Source organism: Typopeltis vanoorti, chromosome 1 (genome assembly GCF_054136105.1).
Source record: "Typopeltis vanoorti isolate ZY-2024b chromosome 1, IOZ_Tvanoo_1.0, whole genome shotgun sequence".
NCBI lineage: Eukaryota > Metazoa > Arthropoda > Arachnida > Uropygi > Thelyphonidae > Typopeltis > Typopeltis vanoorti.
Genome location: NC_143549.1, coordinates 159,364,062 through 159,391,574, shown reverse-complemented (window position 1 = coordinate 159,391,574; position 27,513 = coordinate 159,364,062). Strand labels below are relative to the sequence as shown.

The 27,513-nt window shown below is 34.4% G+C and overlaps 1 protein-coding gene across 1 annotated transcript in view; it reads left to right on the top strand.

Moving 5' to 3' along the window:
• LOC150110581 (uncharacterized) overlaps positions 1-27,513 on the top strand; it is an 851,360-nt gene that overhangs the window by 427,417 nt on the left and 396,430 nt on the right. The window contains 4 exon segments of the mRNA XM_090402114.1: positions 6,612-6,864; positions 9,989-10,170; positions 13,925-14,651; positions 21,810-21,977. Coding sequence (XP_090258240.1) covers positions 6,612-6,864; positions 9,989-10,170; positions 13,925-14,651; positions 21,810-21,977 — 1,330 coding nt within the window.

Sequence of the window (27,513 nt, the reverse complement as noted above, 5' to 3'; positions counted from 1 at the left end):
AATTATTTTCTACGAAACGATTTTTTAGTTACTAAGTAAATCAATATAAATTAATATATACATATATACTGTATATATATATATATATATATATATTATGTTTTTTTGAGTTATTTTTATGCAGCCCCGAAATAGCACCGCCTGCACGAGAGGGATTCTCACTTTCATTGAAAATGAAAGAGCGCAGTGGGCTCTTTTTTTATTCTTTTATTTTTTGACACCATCTCCGCCCTGCCGAATGGTGACACACACGCGCGATTCACCTGTCCGATACGACAAAATTGGATTCCAATATGGTTTTCGCGCAGAACGTGCAGCTATCTTCAAAGCAGTATTTCTGGATTACATAGAATTAAATAACATAAATAATTATAATATATTATAAATATTTGTTTGTCGATATCGGTCCTCGGACTTCACTGGCTCTCTCTCTCTCTTTTCCTCACTTTCTGAGTGCGCGTACTACTTATTCTGCAGTGTAAGTCGATGTTTATCATTATTAAGAGAGACCTCCAGGGAGTGGAGAATCATCGAGGGAGGCCACATACTACACACACCAGCTGTCATACTTATTCTTGAATTCATTCACACTGCTTGCACTCACAACATCGAATAGCAATCCATTCCAATCACGCACCACCCTCTGTGATAAAAATCTAGCCCTCACACCCTTCTTGGCGGCCTTCATTCTCAGTTTTCAAGGATGCCCTCTCGTCCTTTCCCCACCCTCCATAAATTGAAATCCTGTGTGACCCTTTCAGAAGTTTGTAACTCTCAATCATATCACCCCTCTTTCTCCTGTTTGCTAGAAGTCTGCAACCTACAAATTGTCAATCTGTGTTCATAATCAGTATTCAACAATCCTGATATCATTTTTAACACTCTCCTTTGTACTCTCTCCAGTATATCAGAATCGCAACGGAAACAAGGAGACCAGACCTAGCTACAATAGTCCAAGTGATGACTCATCAAGGCCTTGTAAAAAGGCAAAATAACATCCTTATCTTTACAAGTGAACGTTCCTTTCAGCATTGCAATTATCGTTTGAGTTGTCTTTGCAATCTTTGCCACATGGCCCCTAAACTTCAACTTCCTATTCGTTAATTAGGCAAGATCCCTAGCCTAATCTCACCAATATAATACAACATTGGATATCTAATCATGCCGACGTGCATGACTTTACATTTACTGACATTGAACTAACATCCATTTTCCAATGCCCACAATTCCAGCCTATTCAAATCATTCTGCAAAGACTTCATATCAGCAGCATTCCTGATTACCCTACCTATATTTGCATCATCAGCAAATAACTGCATGTAGCTTTTCAAATGCTTCCCAATATCATTAATGTACAGATTGAATGACAGTGGGCCAAGCACTGACCCTTGTGGTACATCACTTGTTACCTTAAACCTTTGCAGACTCGGATTCCCCGCATACCACTTTTTGATATCTCTCAGTCAGCCATCCTCTTATTCATGCTAATATTGTGTAACCCAAACCCATTTTCTCCAATTTATGCAAAAGTCTGCCATGCTGTATTCTGTCGAAAGCCTTAGCAAAATCCCAAAGTATCATGGTGTATCCATTCCCCTTTTCTAATTCAATGGTAACATTGTTATAGAATATTAACAAGTTGCTAAAACATTACCTTCCCTTAGTAAACCCATGCTGTTCATTGCAAAGTAGAGATTCACTGTCAACCCATTTCTGAATGCGAGCCCTAACAATTTTTGCAAATTCTTCGCCACCACTCCTGAGATACTAATTGGTCGATAGTTGGATACATCGGTCTTTGCACCACCCTTGTGCAATGGAATTACCATACATTCCTTTCATTCTTGCGGAATCGTCCCTATTCTGAGACTCATATTAAACATTCAGCTGAATCGGCCATTCAAGGAATGGCCGATTCAGCTGAACACTCTTTTAGCACATGTGATGATATTCCGTCAGTCACTATTGCTGAATTCTTATTCAGTTTGTGCAACAGTTCTAATACCTCGGCCTCACACACCTGCGGTTCTTCATCTAGTCAAGACGTAACAATGAGTTCAGTGTTGCGTTCACCAGGTTGATAGCTTTTAACAAAATTGGCACTCGTTAACTGAACAACCTCTTCTGCATCTATAACCCTCACGCCATCTGGATTTAGAAGTCTTATTCTTTCATGTTCATTCTTTCTTTTACTTGCAGCATATCGATAGAATTCTTGTGGGTTGTCTTACCACACAGAGCCAGTATCTTTTCATATTCAGACTTTGCTTTCCGTACAACACTTGTGACTATTCTAGCCTGCTGCTTATAACGTTCATAACGGACGCCATCCTTATGCAAACGGTATTCCTTCCACATCGTGATTTTCTTACGAATCTCTTGCTTCTTAAGATTACAAATCCATATGACTCCTACTCTATTTATTCTTCGAACTCTCGGGACACATTCTGACATCACATCAATTTTTAGTATTGTTTAAATGCTTCCCATGCACTTTTAATATTCTTTCCATCCAGCAACCGATCAAATTCTACTGAACTCAGTATACTCCTCAGTTGGTCATAATTTCCTGCTTTGTGGTTCAGCATGTAACCTTTTCTGAATGAAACACATATAAACTTAGTCAATTTCCAAGTGAGTACCGCATGATCGCTGTCACCAACTGGAGACAGAATAGTTACGTCTTTAACTGAAACGCCCTCTGACACTATAATCAAATCTAGCACTCTTTGACCTTAAGTTCCTTCTATCACATGCTGCTTGAGGAAGTTGTCCAGCAACAGCTCAATAAATACATTTTCATTCTTCTCATGAGATTCTACTGCTACCCAATCAATATTTGGATAATTAGCCTCCCATTATGATTACTCTTTTCGCGCTCACATTTTCTATTCAGTGATGCCTTTCTTCATCACCAGTAACCGATCCACCAGGTCTGTAACACCAACCCACTATGTAATTTGTCTTGTTAGATTCCATCTCACACCAGATGGCTTCAAACTCACTGCCACATGAAATATTGTTAGTAGTATTAATACATTCAGAGGTTTCAACTCTAACTGGATTTAAGTCATCCAATATCATTAGCAGCACGCCCCCTCCTCTCCTATCCACTCTATCCTTCCTAAAAATACTGTACCCATGACACTCGATACCAGTTAATAGATCTGATTCTGATAGACAGGCCTCACTAATTCCTACAATCTGAGGTTGCAACATATTGACTAAGGCCACAAACTCTACCTCTTTGTTTCTGATACTCCTAGCACTTATGTACAGACATAATAATCTACTTGCATGTTCTTTTATACTCTTGCTTGCAGACTGCCTGACACAATTGGACCACTTGCAGATCTGTATTCTTCTCTAATGCCTTACACTTGTAGACATCTTTTCACACATATGATCGGGTCCGAATCGGACGAACATAAATCCCGAAATCGTTCTTGCAAAAATCTATCAAAAATTCCATATTTGCATTTTTGAATGTCCTTTTCGTAATATAAAGAGCAGATAGGGTGAAAGTCCTCACATTATCAGACATGCCACTTTGGCCCGATGTTGATGTGTAACGTTATTTAAAAATACATAATTCATCGGTATTCCAGCAATAGCATTTTTATATAATAAAAATGATATTGTTGGAAAGCGATGAATTATGTACTTAAATTCTCAAATATGTAAATTGATCTTATTGATCTCCATCAGATGAATTCAATGAGTTAGTTTGGATTGCCTTTTTTATATTTTATACTTTTATTCAATGACATTCGCTGTTCAGTTTAATGAGTAAAATGTTTTCTTTTCTAGTCACTGGTAGACATTTGCACTTTTCAGATTTTATGAATTTAATTCTATGTAAAAATGCTTAAAGATGAAAAGGAATTGCTTTCTTGCTACTGAAATATATTTTTGACATTTATAAGAAATATTTCTTATACCTGTCATTTAGGGAGGAAAATTTCAAGATGCATTTCTAAATCCCGTGAGTTCAAAAATGAATCCACGTAATTCATTTCTGAACCCACGGAAGCTTCATCTCTTGATTGTTGAAAATTTTTCCTTCACATTAAAAAGCATGCTTCATGATTTCACTCCCCGGATATACAATTTAAATAAAAATTTAACAAATATACACTCTCTTTTAACTTCGTTTTCTCCTGGTTTAAACTCAAATCATCAAATCAGTGATATTTAGAAAACTGTTCAGTTTCAGGCTAGATAAAACTGGGTCATCTGCGTTATAAATGCAAATATTCTCAATGGATGTCATTATCTTTGGATGAAGTATTTATTATGTAAACATGATTTTTGGAAAACATTCTTTTTAAATACGTTTTCTCATAAACGTATAAAGTCAAAATAAGTAAGTGTTTCATAATGGGAGAGAATAAAAATATATACCTGTATTTTTCTTCATTAATCTTTGATCATAATGATCAAATTAATGATTATATAGTTTAGAAAGCAATCACTATTCAATTTAACAAAACTGAATTGCAGGGTAGCCCATAAGTCACGAAAGGGTTTAAAATTTAATAACGTTTTATTTATTAACTATTTATTATTAGTTTTGTTAAAATGAAATACAGAATCTGGATATTTTTAATAGTTATGTTTTATTTACATTCTAAACATCATTTGTGACTTATGTATCGCTCTGTATATCAATAATATGAATAACATAAGGCGGTATAATCGCAAGTTAGAACAAAATGTGCTCTGTGTATTTGCTTCTGAAAGAATGTAAAAGAATATTTTCGAAGAACGGTATATTTGAATAATAAGAATTATTCAAACATTGCAGACTTTAACTGGGAGACAATTTTGAAATCCACTTTTTTTCTTTGCAAAGATGCAAATTGTAGTACAGAAATATATAACGAACAGTAGCAGTTGTGATAAGCACATAACACATTATTAGTTTCTTGTACAAACATATATAGCACGTACATCTTGAATGAAATGGTTGGATCATACCAAAGATACGAGGAACTTTCTATAGGCTTTTTTCTTTTTTCAATCAAGAGCAAGTTAATCCATTCTTAGACGAAGAAAGCAGGATTTTCTTTCTTTCTTTCCTTCTTTAGCGAACTGACTCTAACTTTTCTTTCTCTGTAAACGTTCAGTAGACTTACAATGATATGTCTGGTTTCTTTGGTTGTTTTTATACAACCAACCAACCTTAGCCATTGTATTTTTTATTTAATAACAGGATAGAGTCTTTTGAGATGGCACATTACAGAGAAGTAACATATACAAAACAGGAGACAGTGGGGTGATTAAATCCTTCTACTGCTGATACAAAAAAGTAAAATGATTTCCTTTTATAGATAATTGATGAAAAAATTGGAAAGTAAGTAGCGGCGAGATACGAATGAATACTATGACATTGATATGAATATGTCATACCTGCTTTAAGATACATATTTCTAATCTTTCTTTTTGAATTATCTCAATAAATCATTTTTATGAAAAACTATATACACCAATCTTTTAAGTATCATTCAGTATAATTTGCAAACATAAATTCAAAGTGGATTTGACAGTGAATTCTCAAATTTTGCGAAAATATGTTCCGCACTATTTTAGGAGAAAAGTATGAAAGTGACAAAAAAAATAGTGCCTTGCGTTTCCGTTGAACCCGCTCTATTCTTATAAAATAAACGTCGAAGAAAAAAAAAAAAAAAGAACATACAAAATAAATGGAACAAAAGCTGTCTTCTCTTGCAAGCTAATGATTTTCACTTCACAACAAAAACTAAATAGCTACAAACTGTATAACACCGGAAGATTCTTACCTGTAGCATTTGCTGTTGATTTTTTTTTCTCTTTGAACCCAATCTTGATATTCTTGATTTTCTTACTACTTTTTCTGTGATTCCATTATTTTTTTCTGATAGTCTATATACTACGCTTTCTCTCTCTCTTTCTCTCTCACTAAGCATAAGAAACTCGCTCCCATGTTTCTAACTGTATTTTAATATTAACGTGCTGTTACATATAAGAAAATGTAAAATCATGTTAAGATTTGGTTGTGGTAGGGTCAAAGGCAAATTTCTATAAGTGGATATCCAAATCAACATTACTTTTTTTTATATATTTAATTGATTAAGGTTGAAGGATAAAAGCACTGTGCGGAAACATCATTGATATTAATGTAAGGAACATTTGTAATTATTATTTCTACACTGTTTTAACATTGTGAATTGAAATAAAAAATGGGATTTAGTAAAAATGGGACCCAGTTAATGATGTTTGGGGAAACCGTATTTCGTAGTTGTATGCGAAGATGGATAGTAAAAAACCACTGGTGGTTTTAACCCAGAAAACTAGGAGATTTTTCATTTCTATATAACTGCAGTGTAGAAGAATTTTTGTAAATTATTCTACCGCTAATCGTTTGATGGTGTAATAATCCAGTAATCGGTGTGCGTTTCTCATTAGCATTGAAGGTACTTATTGAATAACAGTAAAATTAATTGTAATATAATGCTGATTGCCTTCTACTAAATATTACCATGAATTATTTATAGATGGCTTAATATGCTTATGTTCGTATACTTTCACAAATTAGAAAAGAAGTTTATATTTGCTTTTCTCCCAAACAGGTCTGAGAAATTGAAGCCTTTCTGGTTATCTCTGTCAGACAAAGATAACTTGACTACATTGGATATGCTAAGTAAAGCTCTTTTAACATCGGAAATATCCCAAGAGTATAGAGATGCGGTGGACCGATCTCTGTCTATTCCCCATAGTAAAGTGGTTCCTTTCTTTGGAAGCTTTCTTCGAGATTTGCAATCGGTGCTTCACGGCATGCCTAGTCTAGTAGTTCTTCCAGCTCATAACAGCCAGCACTTAGATGTGAGTTTCATGCATAGATCATATTGTAAACATTCAAATAAAACTCTTGTTTTCCAAAAAAAAAGTATCTCAACAACGAACTCAAAATAGCGAAATATTAAAATGCATATTTATATCAGTTGTCATTTTAACTTGTTTTTAAATGGTAATATACTTTGTTTCCCATTTATTGTATCTCTTTAACTTGATATTTATCATAATTTATCACAAATAAAATAGAATCTAATCTCGCGAAAAACAAATAAGATCTGGGACCTAAAATACAATAATATTATTGAAATAAATGGAATAAAGTATTTCAAATGAAAAACTGTAACGGTGGATTTGGTATGCTACTCTAGTTCCAGCTATTACTTCTGTGTGGTTCTTACTAATTTAGATTATATTTTACTAATATATCTTACTAACAACTATTAATATAATAATAATAATATATTATTATATAATAATAATAATAATAATTTTTTACAGGTTTGTGTTTTTTAAATACATTAAGTTTATTATCGTCATATATACAGAATATTTACAAATATACAATTCAAATGAAGCATAAAATGCTAAGTAACAATTTTTATATTAACATACACAAATAATCATAACAATGCTACACTCTGCAATTTTATGGGCATATTTGTAATGCTATATTTGCAATAGGTAAAAACCTTTTTGAAATAATTGAAATATACAGTACATTTTAATTAAATCGGTTCTAGATAACATATGATGCAATTGCATGTATTCTCAAAGCTTGTGCTAAGGTGTCATATCTATAGAGGATAGTTTGCAAGGTGCAAATCAAACGGCAGTTTGTTTAGCAAATCTGGAATATAAAAATTCCGGGTGGCTTTTCCGTAATGATTGTTGTATTTATATACAGTATAATGTAATTAGTTATCTGAGGCGTTGTTATACGGTATGTGGTTCTAGTTATTCTATAGTTAGCATCAAAGTAATGCTTCAGCATAACTTAGTAACATAAATAATAATAACAACAATTAAGAAAACGAAAACATGTAAAGTAGACTGCTTCTTCAAATGGCAATGGATTCGAACAAAATAACACAGAAAATAGCGCTAGAGAAAGTCATATATCAAGTTTCCAGTGTTCGACTTACGCGATTTATTTATTTATTATTATTATTATTTTTTTAATTTATTTCCGTTTTTGGCTAGTTCATACCGGTTCTGTGTATGAGAAAATTAGTTTACGTGTTTACGTGAAAATCTTACAGTGTTTGTTTAAATTTAATTAGAAGCTTTGGTTAATTAAAAGCCTTGGTCAGAGCTGTTTCGCAGTTGCATATCTTCAGACTTTAATTTACCTGTTTTGGTTGGCGGTATATTTTTTCTAATTGATTGATCCCTGCAATATCAAATTAATAAATAAATCTTGAAAGAAAAAAAAATTGTTTATTACCATACTTAGACTTAGAAGAAAGTGTTGCTGCAGTGAGATTAGATCTAGAAGTAAAAGTTAAAGGCGGATGATATAAAATGAATCAACACTTCATACCGTTACGAAAAAACTAAAGTATATAAAAACGCCGTGTGTGAAACCAGCAAGAGTTTCTCTTATACGACTATGGATAAGGACAAAAAAATGGAAACGATTCCAGCTTCATGTAATGAGCGTCAAAATGAAGAAGCGTTCCAGTTATTACTCAAGAAAAAGTCTGAATTTTTTGAGTCTTTAAAAGTGATGATCCTGATAGTGAAACATTTAATGCTAGTACCAGATGTTATCAGAGCTTCCATAGCTCAGCTGGTATAATGATCCCTTTGGTTGAAAAGACCAGGGTTTGAATCCCATCTAACGTGAGGAACCATTATCAAGTATTTTTAATCAAACGGTGAGTTAGCCGGTCTCATACAGGGATAGAGGTTTTTTCTCCGGAAATTCGAGTTTTCGTCACTCAGAACAGTCAATAGGTTTCGTAAACACACAGTTCTACATAAAATACTTACCACCCCCCTAGAGCAGTGGTTCCCAACGTTTTACCACTTACGTACCCCTTTTAAACCCATTTCTATAAATTGTACCCCTTGTTTTTAAAATAGCTGTTTTTAAATATTGACACTTTTGTTCAGTGTCTATCTTAATGTAACGCACTTACTTATACTCAGTCAATAACTAAACTAATACGCGTCAATAACGTCTTAAGTCAATAACGCGTACCCCGGGGGTACGCCTACCACCGGTTGGGAACGGACCCTAAAGGAATGGCAAGCCAGCTGCCATTCCACTGTTGAGGGGACTCAACCAATCTTGGAAGGATGAGAAACGAGAGCCAAATGTTGTCAAATCCCAAAGACCACCACATAATTTCTTACAATGGGAGAAGTTGCCAAAATTCCACACGCATATTGAAGACGGTAACTGATGACCAAAATTATGAATCCAGGTAAAATGATCTATTTTTGGAATCCATGTCGTGACGAACATTATTTTTGTTATTGAAAAAGAGAATGTGAAATTTCAACTTAATCAAGGATACAAATGCATATTATGAAGATGTTCATAAGGAGAAACGACATTGTACCAAGAAATGAACGTTAGCCCCCCATTAATATGAATGCTTCCAAGTCTTCATGCCAGGCACGTAGTGAAGATGAATCGGTGATTATCTGTGCCAGTTTACCTTACTGTTTCTTTCTTTTCGTTTTTAAATTTTCGTAATTTCATATCATGCTAAATTAAGGTATGCATTTTTTTTTCTTTATTTTGATTATGTTTACGAATCCCAGATTTTTCCCTTTTGTTCCACTTCCATTTATTTTGAAACTAAAATCTCTCGAGCTCGCGAATTTCGAGTTGAGTTACTTTTGTTTTAAAAATTCAAGTTTTAATAAACTAAACTGACATATTCCAAAATATTTAATCTGAACAGCATATCCTATCAAAAGTCTTTGTCCAATTGTGAACAGAAAATGGCTGATGATGATGAACGTTACATTACAGTTAGAGGGCTTTTATATATATTTTTATAAAACGTGTACTGAATGTCATACCCATCGTTTTGAGTGTTATTTGAATGAATAGCACAGCAGTCAATTATCTCTGTAAACATTCCAGTCATGTTTTATACACTCATTAATCACTATATATTGTGAATATCTTTTTTAGTTTGTTTCGGACTTTCACGGTGAAGATCACTTTATGACTAGGATAGGAGTCGGAGGAATAATCAACGTCGATAAAATCTTCAAAATTCATCAAGTGTTAGAAGACATCCAAGCCTTTCACATGCATGCCAGTAGACGAATACAAGCTGCAGCAGAAATTGGTCCCGTGAGCGATAATACAACGTAAGGATGATTCCACTTTCTTTTAGATGTAAATTGTGTTTCATTGAGACGTGTAAACATATCTGATGTTTTTCCTAATCTTCTCTTGTATTATTATACATTAAAAACAATATATTAGAATACTCCAATTTATTATAACAGTCAATCTATAAAACATCTGTAGAATCGTGTGTTTGCCAAAATGTGTTTTATTCCTAGCGCCTGCGTAGTGCAATCGTGAGAATAATTCAAAATGTGTTCAGCCTTACACATAAGCACATGTCATGTATATTAAGCACATATATGCATTCTTCAGCTTTCAAAAAATTTGGAAGTGATGATAGTCGGTATATAACTCACTTATTGCTGATTTTTAAGACTCTCTCTCTCTCTCTCTCTCTCTCACCCTCTCTCTCTCTCTCTAACACTGTCGTATTAGTTGCAGTGGTATGGATTTCTTCTCTGTGAGCCCCAGTTTTTCCCCAAAAATATAAGCTTCGGATACAGTTTTTGCAGAGTTTGAAATACTTCACTACACAGCAGAAGTGAATGCGTAGAGTTTGGCATTGCCATCGTTGATAGAATGAAGTTTTATGCTGGAAAATTTAATAATAATAATAATGTCCATTAAGAACCAACATTAATTAGGTAATAATCAAAAATTACACTCATTCACGGGACTCTTCCGAACTTTGAGAAGACGTTTTACAGTTCTACCACGAGATGACTGAATTATAGCAAAAAATAAAATAAATAAATAAATGTCTGCAAGGAAGCGTTGTCTGCGCAGATGAACTCCGTAGAAGGTTTCTGTTGTAAGAAAGTTCCACAGACTGATATTTATTTCCGAATAAAGTTTTATTATTAAAAAAATAAACAAAACAATGAGGTTTATAATTTGTTAATGCAGCTCAAAAATAAAATTCTATTAGAAGTTATTTTTAGTCAATACGAAAACAGTACATTCTTATTAGTTTCTTTTTTTTGTTGTTTGACTTCGAAATAGATTTCAATCCTTTCTAATTAATATTTATTGTAATTTACAAGTGCTTTCTTCAGAATAATTAGTACAAAACTAATGATTTTAATTGTGAAATAAGAGCTATTATTATCATCAGTGTTTTATTTTACAATGCGTTACGAGCTATTTGATAATACTGGCGTTCATTTCGCTACGCAGTATGAAAGAAACAATCCGAAGTGACTGGAGGGGAAAAAAATCCTCTGAAAAACATTAACTCACTATTTGGCCATTAGCTGTTTTTTTATCACTTTCATTGTTCCCGAACTTCACAGTACACCACTGTTTCTTTTTTTTTTTTTTCATAGCATAATTTTATTCTTTAGACAGAATCATTTTCAGAGAGTGTATTGAGTATTACATGTGGCGTACCAACAAATATCACCTCACCTGCTACTTATAGCACGTGTGCCACAGAATTGCCATCACCGAGGTGGTTTTCGTGAATCGTGGGGCAGCACTTTAAGATATGAATAATGTGAGGAATATTTTTTCTTATTTAGACAAAAAGAGTGGAAGTTCAAAAGAACAGTCGTATCATGGATAGATGTCATAAGCCAGGTTAAAAAAAAAAAAAACGCATTTTCTCATAACATAAATCTACAAATAAGAAAAAAAAAATTCTCGCAACACCTGAAAATGTAATCTTAAAAAAACTGAAAAAAATATTTTTAAAAATACTTAAAAATATTACTGTTCTTTTTTCAGTGAAATAATTACTTTATGAGCAAAAATAAATATATAAAATAAAAATGAATAAAATAAGATAAAATAAAAATCTTATTATTTCGATGGTGGTCTGAAATGTTCTCGGCTTCGACTATCGACACGATGGTGTTGCCATCGTACCGATAGTTTTCTAAGTCGGTACATCTGTCATAAGCATCCATGTGAAATTGCAAGTCATTCTATCAAGTAGTTTGTTTTATACAGCTGTCTGAAGCAAAAGTGTTGTCTGTATCCCTTGAAATGGATAAAATTGAGTATCGTGCGGTTATAAAATTCTTTGTAAAAGAAGGTTTAACGCCAAGATAAATTCATTAGAAGTTCATAAAAGTTTATGGGCACTCCTCTAGTTAGTTTTCGACAATTAAGAAATGGGCTGCTGAGTTTAAACGTGGCCGTACCAGCCTTGAAGGTGATCCATGTGATGGACGTTTCAAAAGTGTAACACCAGAAATCGTCGATCAAGTGGACAATATGGTATTGAACGACCGACAAGTCAAAGTGCGTGAAATTGCTAAGATTATGGGAATTTCAAAAGAACGTGTAGGACATATTTTTCATGAAGAATTGCATATGAAAAAGCTTTGGCAAGATGGGTGCCGTGCTTGCTCACAGCAGATTACACTCGCATGAAAATCTCTGAACAGTGCTTGGAGTGTTTTAACAAGAATAAAACTGATTTTGTACGTCGATTTATTACTATGGAGGAGACTTGGATTCAGCATTACACACCAGAATACAAACAGCAGTCAAAACAGTGGACAGAAGCCGGTTGTTTAGCGCCAAAGAAGACAAAGTCGGTTCCATCAGCAGGAAAGGTCATGGCATCGGTGTTTTAGGATGCTAAAGGCATTTTGTGTATTAATTATCTTGAAAAGGGTAAAACAATAATTGATCTAATAACTGATAACTAATCGGAATATTATTCCGATCTTTTAACCAGACTAGACGAAAACATTTGTGAGAAAAGACCCAGTTTGCAGAAAAAAAAATCTTTCATCAGGACATTGCACCTGCCCACAAAAGTGTTTTGGCAAATGGGAAAATTAAGAGATCTGCACTAGGAATTGTTGGAACAGCCACCCTACTCCACAGATTTGGCTCCCTCTGACTTTTATCTCTTCCCAAAACTAAAACTCTACCTCGCTGGTCAGCGTTTTTCTTCGAATCAAGAGGTGATTACAGCTGTAGAGGGGTATTTTGCAGATTTTACTGAGCACCACTACAGGGACGGGATAATGGCGCTGGAGCATCGCTGGAATAAATATATTAGTCTTAAGGGAGATTATGTTGAAAAAAATTGAAATTATAAATTAGTTTTTTTCTGTTAGGCCAAGAACCTTTCAGACCAGGGCTCGTGATTAATGGCGAATAGGCAGTAGAAGGTTAGGAACACATTGAATACACAGTGAAGCCAGAAATCAGAACAACAGTGCTAGAAAGACATAAGTACCTTATAGAGAGTTGTCGTTCCTCTGAATAAGGCCTCGATTCAGAGGTTCATAAAGACACTTATGAACTTGATTCTAATCACAGACTTGAGGATCTTTTCCTAGGCCTTTTGCCGACTGAATCTAGGTTAGTCACAAACAAAAAATCGACAAGTCGTGTTTTCTCCATCAAACTCGTTTTTTAACCGCACTACTTAGAACAATCAACTGCAGGCACTACTGGTGTTTGCCCCTTAGCAGCCTGAGTAACGATTCCCAACTGGACATCGATGTTTGTGAGAATATTGAAGTGGCAGACATTTTTGTTACCTGGTAGAAGACTACCACTCCGCTTATGGAAGGCTGTGGTTTGAAAAGGTCCTGCGTTTGGTTTATAGAGCAGGGTTTCCTTAGTTGACTCAACTTACCCAAGAGACTAATATTAATGTTCTATATGTTTACTATATTATACGCGAGCACACACACGAATTAATGCAACATCAATAAGAAACAAAATTTGTATGATCTCCGTGATATTTATTTATTTAAATATAATTTAGTTATGTTTGATTTCTACTGAATAATTTTATATTTTCAGGAATATCACTTCAGGTGTTCCTCAGGAAGACGACAGTTTGTATGAATTAAGTATTAATTCTTATCAGTCAGTCCAACCGCTAACAAACAATCACTCCATCAGTTACATTCCTCTGAATCCCAAGAATCTCGATCTCCATGTTCTCCAGTGTATGCATCATGGAACCACAGTAGTCCACTGGGAAGAAGAAGGATCGCGCTCTGCCGTCTGTTACTTAAAACTCGAATTAAGTAATGGCACAGTGACATGGTGTCGACCTACATGGAGTGCGCTTCGCGGAAGTGGACCTCAAGACTACATACTGAGTCTAAATATTGAAGATCCTGTCTGTCCTGGACTACTACTAAAGTATGAATGTGGAGATATAGCACTGAACAATCTCGAAGAAGGATTCCTCGACCTCGGTTATGTCAAAGACATTACGCTAGGTAGTACTGCAGATTTCACATTAGTATCTCGTCGTCATGGCCTGGAGCAATTTACTCCTTCTTCTAATTGTCTTAAACTACTCTATGGATCAAACCTTTCGGATAACAGATCTGTAGAGTTCGTAGCACCATCCATGGTGGCCCGACTTTGGTATGACGGTCTGCAAAGAGTTGTCAGTCTTTTAAAGCAACAGCAGAGATTGAGTGATGGCAGAATTCAATGGCTGAAAGAATGTTTTCTTCAGTTGTACTTCGAGGACCAGTTGTGCTGTGGCCCCACACCTGCAGATGCTATCAAAGTAAAAATGTTTTGTCATTATCACATCATTATCGTTTATTTTTATTTTTAAGTCTTATTTATATAATATCATTCTGTGTGTGTGTGTGTGTGAGAGAGAGAGAGAGAGAGAGAGAGAGAGAGAGAGAGAGAGAGAGAGAGAGTTTAAAATGCTTTTAGAGTGCAGACAGCCGTGCTTGTTTTTCAATTAATTGATGACATTTAACTAAAGCATTGTATAAAATGTCTTTACAAATATTGGAATTCCGAAGTAGTGACCAACAAAAGTTATACTATCGAATATATAATGTTTCTCGTATATTGATAATATGGGTATATGGTTGGAATGAAAGTATTATTATTATTATTGGACCTCCAAGGAGTCCAAAGACACATCGAGGGAGGCACCTACTCTACAGCTCTCTGTCTCCGCCAACTACAACTAACCGCAACCACACCAACACAATCTACAGCCCGACACCACCACTAGTGTTTCCACATATAATCACAAACATCCATGCCCACGGCGAGATACGAACCCACAGCCTTTTGGCTAGAGAGCGGACACGCTAACTGCTCGGCCAACCAGGCCGGCTTGTTTGCAATACTTGTTAGGATAGACATTGCACCCTTTTTTCACACATGACTGATAACTGTATCGGTGGCCGTTACCCAATATATTGTTTAAAGGCCCATGTTGTCCGCGGTTTGTCGGTTTTGCATGTTGAAAGCAAAGTTTCTGGGAAGGAAAATAAAAAGCTGTGCTACTTTCTTATGGAACCTGTTACCACACCTTTACTTAAAAACGCTTATACTTAGTCCACGCATCCTAGATAGGATTCTAACATTGGTCTTTCCATGTAAGAAATCTTCGTAATCCCCACGACTGCTCTGTGGAAACACTTGTAGTGTAGTAGTAGTAGTAGTGAGGATTCTCATCGAGTATTTCACATTCTTCATCTTCGTTGGTCTTTTTTAAGCCAATGCACTTATCTGATTGCTGATACTCGCCAGTCTCAGTGATTATGCTGAACCAAGTATAATTGAATGCATTTCAGCAGTAGATATAAACTAGGTATATTGTGACAATACACTAGGCATATTGTGATACTTCGTTGAGTACAATATTTCGAACAGTGTCAGCGTCGATCAGTGTTTATTAAGGTCTAAACTTGCTTCTTGATTTTTAACACTAAAGAAAATATAAATTATTTGTACATTAGAGTTGTAAAATAAGATTGAAGTTTATTAAAAGAGTCTCCTTATTATTAGTATAAACAAATACCTTTTTTTCCAAATTGTTTAATGTCTTTCTTCTTCTACTGTTCGTACGTATCAACCGCACCACTTACTTATTTATCCTCTTCGTGTCTCATGGCGCATAAGGCCGAGATTCGTTTCTTCGAGTTACCTTTGAGCCGCCAGTTTGCTAGCTCTTCCAGCCAGCCAGTTTTCTTTCCTTTTCAGTCATTTTCTGTCAAGTTAATTTAGGCCTTCCCCTTTTCCGTTTTCTTTCTAGAATCCATGTCAAAGCTACTTTAGGAATTTCTGTGCTGTACATTGTTAGTATGCGTCCACATTTTTAGTATTTTACGCAAACATTTTGGTTTGAAAACTATTTAATTTAGCGTCCTGTTTTTTTTGATCGCTAAAAGATCTTTATTTTGGTTTTATTCTGGTATTTTGAAGTTTTCCATATATTATGTAATCTTCTGAAAGCAGTATTAGCTTTTGTCAGTCTTTCAATTATATCCCTCTCACCCTCTCAGTTCCACCTTTAGTATCTACATTTGCTCCCAGGTGCGTAAAATTTTTAATGCGTAGAAGTCACTATTTCAGAAAATAATATACCTTAGAGCTTAGGACCATTAGATTATGTCAGTTATTTGCTATACGTTTCCATCGGATGTCTATGCAATCATTAATAGCCATGGGATCAGTTATCAGTGACGGCTATGGGTGAATACTAGTTGGCTGTCTTCCAACTTATCTTCCACATGAATGTTAGTTAGTACTAGGAGAACTATGGCACTCCTATTAGGAATAAAATGCATTATTGGATTTCTTTGTTACAAAATGCTTTTACACAGTATAATTTTTTAAAGTTTTTTCCTTTAAAAAATCAATTATTTTTAGAAATGGGCATCAGCAAATCCTTATCATATTTTCACAAAGTGTCTGTCTTGCTGATTACATATTCTCGCGAGTCATAATGCTTGCTCTGTTCTCTTGTTACCTTTTGGTTTGTCATTTCCATTATAGTTATTTCGAACTTTTGCCTCTTGCACTTACATAAACTCCTCTTTCACGTGATTTCAGAGACAACATATCTAGATAGCTAGGGATATGCACCTCCTCAACCAATCCGGTCACTGAAACGATGACCTTTCAGATAATTCGAAACCTGTCAGAATAGATGCAGAGAATCGCTATCATGATAGAAATGGATATGTTATTGCTTTAATAAGAAACATCTTCCCAAAAGTCGCTATTTATTTTGAAAAAAAAAAAATTGTATGTTGCACCACTGAGATAATCTCGCAAAACGAACTTCCAACGCTGAAAATTCATGTTGGAAATTCATTCCAACTGTCGCTTAATAACTGTCAGTCACCAACCGTATAAATTATTGCAACGAACATTATCAATTCAGTCTGGAGTACGTCACTTCGTTGGTGATCCAAAATGTTACCTACGCATGTCAAAATCAGGATCACGTAATGATAAAAGTTCACTCCCTGCACAAATGAATTCTTCAAAGCCAGTATACATTTTGTAAATTGTACGAATGTACTATTTACAAGTCGAATACTGTAGCATCCTCTAAGCCTTTCTCCAGGAGTGCGTTGCCTGCTAGGAACATGCCATGAACTTCATGAATTACGTGACGTTCAGTTTCCATCACACATCTACGTACATCGATAAAAATTTGTCGATTTTGTCAAGACAATTTGTCAAGCCAATTTGTCGAGACAATACGTTCGAGCGTATTCTTATTCTTCAGACAACTAAGTCTATGAGGTTAGTGCATTGTGAGAGTTAACTGCCTATATTCGACGTCGGTTTGCATGTTTTTTTTTTTTGTTTGTTTTTTTGATAAAAATTCATAGTTTTCGCTAGGGAAAAAAACCTTACCAACTCCGTATGAAACCGACTCATTCACCTTCAGTTTGAAAGTCTTTATGAATGTTTTTCTTGTTTTAGATGGTATTCAAACTGCGGTCTTTGCAATTGTCACTTTGTTTGAGACAAACAAAGTGACATCGTTTTCGCGACTTCGCTTTGGAGATGCCTTCTTTTCAGTACATGCAAATAATTAAACATGGCAAATATATTAGCAAACAATACTTTTCAGAAGCTTCAGAAATGTTTGTGAAAACTAGATATCATAGCTATACACACTTACACAGCCAGTCAGCACTGTAACAGACTATATTTGTATTGGTTACATCAGATGATATAATCAAATATAATAGCTCAATAAAATGCTAAATAAAAACTCAGTTATTGGTTTAACATATGATGTCGAAATATGATAGTGAACATTATTATACGTACGTATTGAAGTTATAGAAATAAACTTACATTGGAATTTTAAAGAAAGTATGCCTTTTTCCTATTCTTTATTAATTTGTGCGGTCAATTTAGAGACAGCTTTGTGATATTTTGCGAGGAGAGAAAATCCAAAAACTAATAGAAAGGGTGACATCATAAATTATGTCACACACTTTCTTTTAGTTTTTGGATATTTAGATGCATCAGCTAAGCAGTTCAGCAGAAAAAAAAAGAAGTATTTGAGTATTGTTAAGAAACAAAAGGATTCTACATTTCCGATTCGATGTAAAGAAGTATAATTCCAAGAAAGATCACGCAAGTAAGAAAGAAGACAATTTTGAAACAAACAAACAAAATAAGAAAACATAATGAATCCTGGAATTATGCTGGAGTTTGCGTGCATCTTAAGAAAGGAAGTTTACAAGTAGAGTGCGTAATTTGTGGTCTTCAACTTAAAACGATTTTAAGCCGGTATTTGTGATAAACAAGGCAAGTACAATGCCAGAAATCAAGTGATTCTTTTGGAGAAAAAAAAAAATCTTTCCCAGAAATAGCAATTAAGGTAGCTGCTAGTTGAAAACTTTTTTCATTATCGCAATGCACATTGTAAGAAACGTGTATTTCATTAAACCCTCCTCTGACTTGATTAAATCGTGTTGTATTGAAAAGGCAGTTAATCAACTTAAAAGATGAAACAAACAAGATAAATGTTTTGTTTCGAAATCTTTCAGATTTAATCAATTTAAACAAAAGCGATGTTTTCGAAATAGTATAACTAGAGAATATAATGGAATTTAAAGTAGTAAGGTTGCATAGACTTTGGTAAATATAAAAATAGAAATTTAGGTCATATAAAATAGAAATTTAATGTACGCAATTGGTTTTAATATTTTGGTTTATAATTTAAGTTTTTTGAAGCTTGAAAACTTGCATTATACTGAGTGTACTTTTCATCATAACAGAATCCTTTGGTAAGAATTTTGTGTTAAAATTAGATCATATATACTAGACCTTTCGCAATTGCGATTTCACTGTAATTCTAATGCACTTGCCTATATAATGAAAATAATTATATAAGATTTTATTTAAGTTAAGGGATATTACATCCCATATTGTTTCTTAGCCAAATAAGAAACTCAAAGAGTTTCATGCCGAATATAGAAACTATATAAAGTTCGGCGATTCCAAGCGTAAGCAAATACCTGGATAGTGCAGCACCTGATCCATTAGGTAGTGCAAGCTGAGGCAACTGATAGCAAGGGTGGAGCAAGCTCCGATCACTATTCTTGGTATTTATCCATAATCTGAACTTAGCTCCTAGGAGCTGTATTACCGTTCTACATTATGAGAGAAGATCACTACCCAGACCGGTTTCAACCTTATGTATATATAGGTGAAGCGGGCTCTAAAAATTAGACGATCCCGAAAGATCGCCCAACTTAGCGTTGTTCCACTCGATGATAGGCTCACCCCACCATCAAGCAGAGCCATAATCTCAGCGGTGGCCCCACTCAGAGACAGGCAAAAACCTACCTCCAAGTGGAGCCTCTCAAGCCAGATCCGCCCCTGTTTCCACCCTTCTGAATAAGTAAAGCCATCTCTAAAAAAATTCGGACGATCACTAGGCCATCAATAGTGGGCGAAAGACCGTCCATCTCAGCGTTGGCTCCACTCAGTGTTCGCCATCCACCCACCACCACTACCGCCACCGAGCAGAACCACTCATATTCCGGAGAAAGGCATTCACCGATAAAGCCCTTCGCCGGGCCGTACCGGAAAACACTTTCCCTGGAGACTCAAATTGCTCCCTTAAGGCTAAACCTTAAGAGAGCGAACTCATATTAGCCGAGCCTCAGTTAAACTTCATTGGCTACAGCATTGCCAGACCGGTTTCTCATAATGTAAAACGCAGCTCCTAGGAGATGCATTGCTATTTCACATTAGGAGAGAAGGTCACTACCCAAACCGGTTTCGACCTTTTTTGAGGTCTCACCAGTGAGTAGGTAGACCTAGTTAATACCAAGTTTGTAGCGAACAGAACTTATATCCCTTCTATGAGAATTGCCAAGAAGGTGTCCTAATAAATTACTAATTATATAAATAGCCAAAGGCTTCAATTCGGTGACATGAACTTATTTAAGTTAAGGGATATTACAGCCCATATCGTTTCTTAGCCGAATAAGAAACTCAAAGAGTTTCATGCCGAATATAGTAAATATATAAAGTTCGGCGAGTCCAAGCGTAAGCAAATACCTGGATAGTGCAGCAACTGACCCATTAGGTAGTGCAAGCTGAGGCAACTCATAGCAAGGGTGGAGCAAGTTCCGATCACTATTCATGGTATTTACCTATAATGTGAACTCCACCCTTGCTATGAGTTGCCTCAGCTTGCACTACCTAATGGGTCAGTTGCTGCACTATCCAGGTATTTGCTTACGCTCTTGGAATCGCCGAACTTTATATAGTTTCTATATTCGGCATGAAACTCTTTGAGTTTCTTATTCAGCTAAGAAACAATACGAGATGTAATATCCCTTAACTTAAATAAGTTCATGTCGCCGAATTGAAACCTTTGGCTCTTCATATAATTAGTAATTATAAGATTATAATTGATTATAAGATTAAGAATATTGTCCAATCTCAAAAGTAAATATAGCATTTTCAAATGTTAGATGGAGGAAGAGATAAAAATTATACAATAAATATTATTGTATCGCATCGAAAAAAAAAACAATTATACGTATTTAATATGTATTGCTTTTTGAGGATATAAACAAAAAAAGAAATGTTTTAGCTGAAAAGATGAAGGTGTGCTTGCACAGACATAATGGAACAGTTTGGTGTCATAATGCTAGACCTACTACAAGAAAAAGCACTCCAGATTCGATTTAGGCTGCTAATTAGAACAATTTTCTCTGTTTTCAAGTTAATTGATCTTTGGAGTGGACAAGTAATTTTTTTTTCTTTATATACATGTGAAATATATATTAGAATGCGAAAAACTGAAAGGTAGGAAATTGCCGTTATTACAGCAAAGATTTCTGAATACTTCGAATATAATGAAAATATAAATGATTAATTGATTGAAATTTTATTAGAAAAACTTATCAAATATTTTCCAGCTAATTCTCATAAAGCCTGGCGGCTCTTGACAATCTTAGTGTAAAAAAATAAATAATAAACGATGGCTTATTATTATTATTATATGGATCATTTTTGGCTTGTTCCATCCTCTGCATTGAAAAGTGCACTATCCTATAAATATGCATAAAAGAAATAAAATGTTAAGTCTATAAATTTCAAATTAATCTAATATCGTTATTTGGCTGTGATTGTTCATTCATAATTAGGAGAAAAAATCCAATTTCGTTACCACCATTAACTGGCGAGAAAAACTTAACTTATATGAAGATATACATTTTATTATTGAAGTTATTCTTAGTTTTTTTTCTCTTCATATATTGCACTTTATGCTGGAATAATACAATTAATCGTTATATACATTTTATTGAAATGAACTGGTAAACATTTTTTCTTTGTGATACTTATTTTTTTTTAATGATATAACATTATTTTTTAAACAAATGCTTAAATGAAATTTCTTTTTTTTTTTTTTTGGAAACAGGTATTTGGAGGAAGAAAATGGACTTTAGATTGTGGCGGAAGCAGTTCATCATCAGTAGACATATCTGGATTCAAAAGAGCTTCCAGTTTTGCTGTTAGCTCATCGAAATTACGGAAAAAGAAATCCTCAAGTTCCCTGGCGGCAGTTAGGGTTGGGTCGACACATCAAGTGAGTACAGGCCATTATATATGAAAGGAGTTAATCTTATATATAATTTTTCTTTCCACATATGGGATATTATTGTGAAATGAAATAAATCGTTAAATTCCATTATTTCTCAGTGATGGAATTCTATATTTATGAAAATACACATAAGAAACAGGTAACTCACCAATAACCATGTAAATAGGAAAATCAGTGAGAGAGTAAAAAGATATACGAATCTATTTAAAAAAATCCCAGTGGAACCTACTAATTAATATTAACAATTTTATCTGATCACTTATATTCATTTCTTTAACAGTTAAGCTATCAATCATGAAATAGTTTTAAATAATTTATATTTAGGTTGTTCTGTTGTAATACTGACGTCATACTAAGGAGGCGATATCTCTCCATACAAGGGAACTGGCCCATCAAATTAAGCACATCCATTATATATTCCTCATCATATTCCTCAAGAAAAAAAAAATAACCATCCCTGATATGCAATATATCCTAAATAGGATCTCAGAAGAATTGAAGATAGCTATTACCTATTTCGCCGGCAATTTTGGATGCCCCCTTTTACAAATTAGCATTAATCCTTACACTAGAAAACACGTTACTATACTTGATAGTAAGGTCCAGAGATGCAAACGCCTTGCTTTAACGAAAGTATAAATAACAACTCTCTCTCTTCCGGGAAATCTCCAAAATTAAACAATTCATTCTTTCGGTAATTGGAACCGAAAGTAATCCACTTAGGAAATCCCATAACGTAAGGTAATGGAGAAACTGTATCAGTTGATCGTGAGAAATCTCTTAAGGAAAAGAACTAATTGGCTATATCTGCCAAATGAAATTTCCTTCAATGAGTGATATTAATTAAAGCAGTGCAGTTTGGCTAATTGGGTTGCCATGTGGAAAACACCGTGATTGAAAATAAAAAGAAATAACTAAGCCGTTGAAGAGAGATAAATCCAAAAATAGTTAGACCGAAACGAGATTTCAGATTCTCTTCTATTTTGTTTTTCTCGAAGTTTGATTTTTGCACTCCTGGAATATAAAAGCTCTTCCTCAACGCACAGTTTATCATACTTCAATTCAATTTTCTGTATTATTTTTATCTATCAGTGAGTTTTTAAACCAATTATTATTTTTTTGTACAATTTAAATTTTTATTTTCATTGATACCAACATCACTTTACATTTATAGTCTCGCCAGTATCAATCTCTCTTTCTCTCTCTCTCTCTCTCTCTCTCTCTCATATTAAAATTAAATCTTATATTTTCTTCGCAATGTACTTACTAAACTGATTTATTACTTCTCTTTCTTTCGGCAAATTTTGTGCAAATCCTTTGTTCAATATTCCGGACTATCTTCAAAGTTAATCTGTCCGTAAGTGGAACAACTCTTTCCGCAATTGGAGCAACACCTATTGTAGGCTACACGTTACCACTAATTGAAACACGCTATCTGTTCAAAAATATTCGGAAGTCTGCTGATCTCAACTCTCATTCTAATACGAAAGACATTAATATGGAGTCGATCGACCTTTTCCTCTATAGCAGCCTTCAATTTTCTAGGAAAACTTTCCACTAGATTTTGGTGCATTAGTGAGATCAATCATTGATATTGGACGATTCTTCCTGGCTCGCAGTCAGCGTTCCATTTCATCCTACAGGTTCTCGATAGGATTGAGAACAGGGTTCTGCGCAGACCAGTCAAGTTCCTGTTGATACAGGAAAGGACTTCGCCAAAACCGTTGCCATTAGAGGCACGGAATTGTTTGAATGTCATTACAGGCCGCAATGTTACGATATCCCACCACAGGAATTACGAAAACATGAGAACTTTCTTCACAATAGCACATTTGGGCAAGTAGCGTTCTCCTGTCATCCGCCAAGGCAGATTCGCCTGTCGGACTACCAGATGGTGAAGCGTGATTCATCCCTCCAGAGAACACGATTCCATTGCTCCAGATTCTAATGGTGACGAAATTTACACCACTTCAACCCGACGCTTGACGTTGCCTTTGCTAATATTTGGTTTATGTGCTGCTGCGTGGCCATGAAAACCCATGTTCTTTAGCTCCCAACGAACAGTTGAAGTCACTGAGCTCTTCAGTATGGCACATTTTACCGTTAACGTTTGTCTATGAAGATCGGAAGACTGCGAACTTTATTTTTATACCTGTATTAGTCATGGTTGTGATGTGTATAGCCACATCCGCCACTACGAAAGGGTGATCGGATATTTTTGATCAGATATTGTATGTTTGAAATGACTCTTTGGAGAGAGCAGTATAAGAGGGTTATATAATCATATTCACACAAAAATTGAATGAATCTATGGCTATATTTGGTGGAATCTAATCACAATGTTTACTCGTTAATTCCAATTTCCTCCCTTACTGTTATCTTTTGCAATCTAAACCTCGCTACTATGGTTTCTTTTTATTTTCTTTACTGAGCGTATAGCTTCTTTTTAGTCTCCCACAGAAGCCTAATTGTCCCTCATACAGAATGGTATAGACAACAAAGATGAGAGATAACCTCGTATTCTTTTCAGTTACTTTTATTTGTCTCACGATAATAACAGTGTATCTGTAATGCTCATTTTCTGAAGCTAAATTGAATTTTGTTTGGATCACTTATCTCCTATGTACAGCTTCTAAATATTCAATTTTTGATTACTTTTAATTTATTCTCTGCGAGGAGATTATTCTTCAGTTTATAAAATGCTTTCATTAGAATATTTTCTTGCCGCAAGCATTATACAAGAATAAGTTAAAAACGGAAATCAGTTAATAGAAAGACATACAGCATAAATAGCTTTTCTACTAAATTTGAGTAAAACACAAATATATTTTCATAAGAATTATACAAAAATCAAAGGTAAACGATATCAATAAAAGTGTCTAAAAATAACTCAAAATGTGACGATGAACAAAGTGAAATTATATATTTAAAATTTTATTTATTTTTATCGACATCCACTAAAGAATGATCTACTAGCATAAATCATCTTGGATAAACAAAAAGTAAATAATTCGGTAATTATTTAAAAGTTTAGAATAAGAGACCAAATGGAAAACATTTTTGATCTCTATAAACGGATGACCAAATAAATAAATAAATAATTGAATTTTTCAAACTGCTTTAAGACATTACAGTAAGTAGAATGGGTGATTTCACACAGGCTAGGAAAATCATGACTCCTTACAAACATCCGTGGGAATCAGACCTGTTTCAAAGTAGGTTAGACTGGAGACGATACAACTTTTTATTTAAAGAAGGGTAACCAGGTAGCGGTTTTGCAGTATTGTAACGTTAACTGATAAACAGTTCACACACATATTAGTAAGACCCTATTGTGCATGGTGAATAAACAAAATAGTTGTCATTTGAATAAGTATTTTTTTTAAATATTCATGTGGTAAGGAACTAGTGTTATTTCCCTTCCTTACAGTCAAAATGCAATGGGAATTTTCTGTAATTCAAGATATATATAAGAAAGATACCAAGGGTTTGGTCATTTAGCTGAACCAGGTTCTACTAAGCGACACAACAAAACGTTAGTAAAAAAGAAAGCTAAATACAGTATGTGAGGTTTATTACGTAACTTTAAGAAAGAATTAGACAGTCGTTATGGCTGGAAGATAAGATAGGTCAATTTTAATGAAGTATAATAATTATCTAATTTAGAATTTTTGAACATGTTGGTATGGTTATGTATCTGTGTATAATTATGTACGAAAAAATTAAATCATAACAATAAATAAAAATGAATAAATAAATAAAGATGAGAAAATTAACGAGAAAATAAGCTGAATGAATATACATAGGCCATCCTATCCGCCAGTAGGTGAAATTCGTAGTGCGCATATCAGTTTTGCTATAATCGTGGTTATATTTGCCTGTTCATTTTCCCCTCAGTTTGTCGAACTCTAACTATGGCCATGGAATTCGTCTGGTTTTCGTCTAGATGCTCTGGTTGTTATCTCACAAACATGAAAGCGACCTTGAACATAGTTTAGATACATGCAAAAATATGAATTTGAGTATTTCATAGAGTTCATATCATTACTACCCTAAATAGATACTCCTCTTGGGGGAAGGATTTTTTATAATATATAGGAATATATAAGAATATTAATATTTATCGAACGTACATTAATAGCAAAAAAAACTGTTCATCAGTTTGAGCATGCTGAAATCCTTTGCATCGAAATCATTAATACCGCCAACCAATCGACAGCCCCCCTTAATACTAAATGCTATTTACAGGCCACCCACTTAAATGTGATAAAATTCTTGCACGAACTAAGTTGTTGGTTTTCACGCCAAGAATTATGCTCAACCGAATACCTAATGATAATCGGTGATATAAACGTAAATATTGCAAACGAAAACCATAACAACACTGTACGATACCTAGATACTCTATATATGTATAACCTAATACCAACCATAACATCATGTAGTAGAGAAGAAATAGTCGAAAATGCTATCTCTGTTTCTTGTTAGAACATTCAGATTATAAACAGGCACCACTGCAGCAGTCATAAAGTACTAAGTAGCAGAACATTACTTCATGGGTCTAAACCAGCGCACTAAGAAAATATCTATGCAATGCTCCACATATGAAAAGTAACACAAAACAATGATCGACGAAGAAACAGTCCATCACGGAATAAGAAAAATCGACTGGAAACACATGGCGTCACCAGATTCAATAGATGCATTATACAACAACATTTAACTCTCACTGGATGAAATATATAAGAAAGCTGCAAAGAAAGTCAGAATTCGTTCCAAAAATTCCAAAATCCTTGGATAACGCAAAACATAATCCTAGATATACACAGAAAGGACATCCTATGGAAACAATTAAAGCGACATCCAAATAACGCAGCTTTAAAAACCGAATATGAGATAACAAGGAATCGCCTTACAACACAAATAAGAAATGCAAAATGAAACTACTACAGAGACAGTTTAACCTCTGCACAAAACAATGATCAATGAGATGCTAGATTGTGCTCCCCGCACCACCGCCTCTGAAACCGTAAAACACAGCTTCATGAAAGACGCTAAATCTATCCAACAACAAGCAAATGACTTTGTAGACTCCATCTACAACACTCCATCCACTCCAGTCTACAATACTTTGTAGACTCCATCCAAGAACTACAGAGAAATATCCATCCAATCACAAAACGTGATCCCCCACTTGGACCACCATCAAAATAGACATTATGGTTCCCAACCATAAAAGAAGCAGAACTTCTCTCTACAACAAATCAAACCAAACTAAGGCCCAGGAATCGATAGTATAAGACCTAAGGATATCAAGCAATATCCTAAATCCTATCCTACTAAAATTAATAAATAAAATATTTAAAACATGACAGATACCAAGCATGTTAAAAACAGTCATAATCACACCCATATAAAAACATGGAAAAAGAAATTTAATCAATAATTAAATTATTGATTAAATTCTTAAAAATTTTAATACATTTTTTTCTTAATTTTTTTACGATTAAAAATAATTACA